General features: G+C 70.3%; 1 protein-coding gene across 1 annotated transcript; it reads left to right on the forward strand.

Annotated features, from left to right (window-relative positions):
• The first annotated feature begins 104 nt into the window (after positions 1–104).
• Positions 105–2,662, forward strand: PPIL1 (peptidylprolyl isomerase like 1). The gene is made up of 4 exons (XM_087761905.1): positions 105–214; positions 902–1,056; positions 1,152–1,220; positions 2,370–2,662. The coding sequence occupies exons 1-4, from the start codon at positions 159–161 to the stop codon at positions 2,588–2,590; spliced, it is 501 nt and encodes a 166-aa protein (XP_087618031.1). The 5' UTR covers positions 105–158; the 3' UTR covers positions 2,591–2,662.
• Positions 2,663–3,701: the final 1,039 nt, after the last annotated feature.

Consider the following 3,701-nt stretch of genomic DNA (forward strand, 5'->3'; position numbering starts at 1 on the left):
CTCCCCTGCGTCACAATAGCGTCGCGCCCGCCCGCCGCGCGGATTGGCCCGCCTCCCTCGCCTCCGCCCCGCCAACCGCGCCCTCCCATTGGTCCCCGCCGGAAAGGGGGCGGGACCCCGGCAGCGCGGCGCCCTTCCGCCCCGCCGGCAGCCGCAGCATGGCCGCCGTCCCGCCCGACTCCTGGCAGCCGCCCACCGTCTCCATGGAGACCACGTAAGGGGCGGGGCCGCTCCCACCGGCACCGGGACCGGCACCGGCAGCGGGCGGCCCCTCCCACCCCCCCGGCCCGCTCCGGGCCCCGCCCTCCGGCATCGGGCAGCCCCCGGCATCCCCCGCCGGTACCGGGCAGCCCCTGGGTGTCCCTACCGCGGTACCGGACAGCCCCCGGTCCCCCCACCCCTCCGGTACCGGGCAGCCCCTGCCCCCCCCCGTACCCGGCAGCCTCTGGGTCGTCCCCCCCCGGTACCGGGAAACCCCCAATTGCCCCCCCCCGCTACCGGACAGCCCCTGCCCCCTTCCCCGGTACCGGGCAGCCCCTGGGTGTCCCCCCCGGTACCGGGCAGCCCCCAATTCCCCCCCCCGCGGTACCGGACAGCCCCTGCCCCCCCGCCCCGGTACTGAGCAGCCCCTGAGCCCCCCGCCCCCGCTACCGGGCAGCCCCTGCCCCCTCCCCCGGTACCGGACAGCCCCTGGGTCCCCCCGCTACCGGGCAGCCCCCAATTCCCCCCCCGGTACCAGGCAGCCCCCAGTCCGTCCACCCCCCGGTACCGGGCAGCCCCCCTTGCCCCCCTGCCCGCTCCGTGTCCCCCCCCGGTCGGTCTGAGCCCCCGTTGGGGGGGGGGGGGGCACCATGGGGTGCCCCCCCCCCCGGTGCCGGTGCCGGTGCCGGTGTGGCGGCAGGATGGGCCCGCTGGTGCTGGAGCTGTACTGGAAACACGCCCCCCGCACCTGCAAGAACTTCGCCGAGCTCTGCCGTCGCGGCTACTACAACGGCACCAAATTTCACCGCGTCATCAAGGACTTCATGGTGCAGGGGGGGGACCCCACCGGCACCGGTAAGAGACACCCCCCCCCTCCGCCGTCACCGTCACCGCGGCCCCTCCCGTGCCGGGCGGGGGTCCCGGCTGAGCCCCCCTCTCCTCCTCCCCAGGCCGCGGCGGTGCCTCCATCTACGGCAAACAGTTCGAGGACGAGCTGCACCCCGAGCTGAAGTTCACCGGTGAGAGAAACCGTCACCAGGAGGTCAACAACCCAACCGTGGGGTGACATGGCCCCCAGGACCCCAGCCATGGGGTGGCGTGTCCCCCCATGACACCAGAACCTTGGCTATGGGGTGCTGTGTCCCCCAAGACCCCATCCATGGGCTGGCACGTCCCCCATGATACCAGAAACTTTGCCATGGGGTGGCATGTCCCTCATGTCCCCCAGGACCCCATCCATGGGGTGCCATGTCCTCTGAGACCCTGTCCATGGGGTGGCATGTCCCTCATGTCCCCCAAGACCCCATCCATGCAGTGGCATGACCCCCAAGACCCTGTCCATGGGTTGGTGAGTCCCCCATGATGCCAGGACCTTGGCCGTGGGGTGGCATCTCCCTCAAGACCCCAGCTATGGACTGCCATGTCCCCCATGACACCAGAAGCTTGGCCATGGAGTGGCATGTCCTCCAAGACTCTGTCCGTGGGGTGGCATGTCCCCCATGATCCCAGGACCTTGGCCATGGGGTAGCGTGTCCCCCAAGACCCCATCCATGGGGTGGCATGTCCTCCATGTCCCCCAAGACCCCACCCATGGGTTGTTGAGTCCCCCATGACGCCAGGACCTTGGCCATGGGGTCACTTGTCTCACACACCCCCAAGACCCCATCCATGGGGTGCCATGTCCTCCATGATGCCAGAAGCTTGGCCATGGGTTGGCATGACCCCCAAGACGCCATCCATGGGCTGGCATGTCCTCCATGTCCCCCAAGACCCCATCCATGGGTTGTTGAGTCCCCCATGATGCCAGGACCTTGGCCATGGGGTCACTTGTCTCACACACCCCCAAGACCCCATCCATGGGGTGTGGCATATCCCCCAAGACCCCATCTATGGGGTGGCATGTCCTCCATGTCCCCCAAGACCCCACCCATGGGGTGTGGCATGTCCCCCAAGACCCCATCCATGGGGTGCCATGTCCCCCATGATGCCAGAAGCTTGGCCACGGGGTGCCACATCCCCCATGTCCCCCAGGACCCCGTCCATGGGTTGGCATTTCCCCCAAGACCCCATCCACGTGGTGCCCTATCTCCCACGATACCAGGTCAAACCCCCCCCCCCCAAAACGCAGAACATTAACGCTGCCCGTCCGTCCGTCTGTCCATCCCCAGGCGCCGGCATCTTGGCCATGGCCAACGCGGGGCCGGACACCAACGGCAGCCAGTTCTTCCTGACGCTGGGCCCGGCGCAGTGGCTGGACGGGAAGCACAGCATCTTCGGGAGGGTCTGCCAGGGCATGGGGGTGCTGGGCCGCCTGGCCATGGTGGAGACCAACGCCCAGGACCGGCCCCTCGACGATGTCAAGGTCATCAAGGCTTTTCCTTCGGGGTAGGGGGTGTCCGTCTGTCCGTCCCCTCCCCTCCATTTTGTAGCGCTCGGTTGGAATAAAAGAGGTGGGAAATGGTGGTGACCCCCCCGCCCCCCCCCCGTGGTGGGGTTTGGTTTTTTTTTTGGAGGGGCTGTGATGGCCCCGTCGTGGTTGGGGACAGGGGGCCGTGTGTGTGTCCCCCCCCAAAAAAAGTGTCCTGGGACCCCCTATCATGGGCCAGCGGGGGGGGTGGGAGCGGGGGGGTGGTGCTGCCCCCCCCCCCCCCCCGCAGCATTGGGGACCCCCAAACTGGCGGGCGGTGTCCCCGTGCACGGGGGTCCCAATGCCAGCACTGTGTGTGTCCCCCCCCAGCCCTTGGTGTCCCCGTGTCTGTCCCCCCCCGATGGGTTTCGGTGCCCCAGAGCCCTTTGCTGTTTCTGTAGGACCTACAATAACACCTGGGCTGCAGCAGGCCTGGGGGCTCCAGTCTGCCCAGTGCTCCCAGTACAGCCCGGCCCCAGTACCCCCTCGTCCCCATGGCCGAGGCAAAGGGAGCACTGGGGGTACTGGGGACTGGAGTGGGAGGTCCCAGGGGAGGACCTGGGACAGTACTGGGAGCACCTGAGTGATACTGGGGATAGTGTGGGGGTGGTACTGGGAGCCACTGGGAGGCACTGGGGGACCCTGGGTCTGGTGATGGGGGTGAGGGGGCACTGGGGGGGGGGGGTCTGGCTAAGGGAGGACTGGGGGGACTGGGAACTCTCCCCGGGGAGCGGGGTGGTACCCGGAGGGGTGCCGGGCTACGGGGGGGCACTGGGGGTACCGGGAGCCGCCGGGAGGTACCGGGGGGGTACCGGGGGCAGTACCGGAGGTCCGGGGGTGGTACCGGGGATCGGGGGGCGAGCCCGGGGGCGGTATCGGTGGGCTGGGGGCGATCGCGAGGATCCGGGGGCGAGCGCGGGGGCGATGGCGGGGGTCCGGGGGCGATGGCGGGGGTCCGGGGGCGGGGCGGGGCGGGGCGGGGGCGGTCCCGGGGTCCCCGGGGGCGGTATCGTAGGAAACACCGGGGCAGCCCCTCGGTGCGGGGCCGGGAGCCCCGGGCGGGGCCGGGGGCGGTGCCGGGGCGGAGCCCATC

The sequence above is a fragment of the Nipponia nippon genome, unplaced genomic scaffold, assembly GCF_047370975.1.
Source record: "Nipponia nippon isolate SJK-2023a ecotype South Korea unplaced genomic scaffold, ASM4737097v1 scaffold_25, whole genome shotgun sequence".
NCBI lineage: Eukaryota > Metazoa > Chordata > Aves > Pelecaniformes > Threskiornithidae > Nipponia > Nipponia nippon.

Coding starts and splice junctions, on each gene's coding strand:
- PPIL1 (XM_087761905.1), top strand. CDS start 159: ATGGCCGCCGTCCCGCCCGACTCCTGGCAGCCGCCCACCGTCTCCATG. Junction 215..901: donor ACCGTCTCCATGGAGACCAC/GTAAGGGGCGGG, acceptor GTGTGGCGGCAG/GATGGGCCCGCTGGTGCTGG. Junction 1,221..2,369: donor CCCCGAGCTGAAGTTCACCG/GTGAGAGAAACC, acceptor GTCCATCCCCAG/GCGCCGGCATCTTGGCCATG.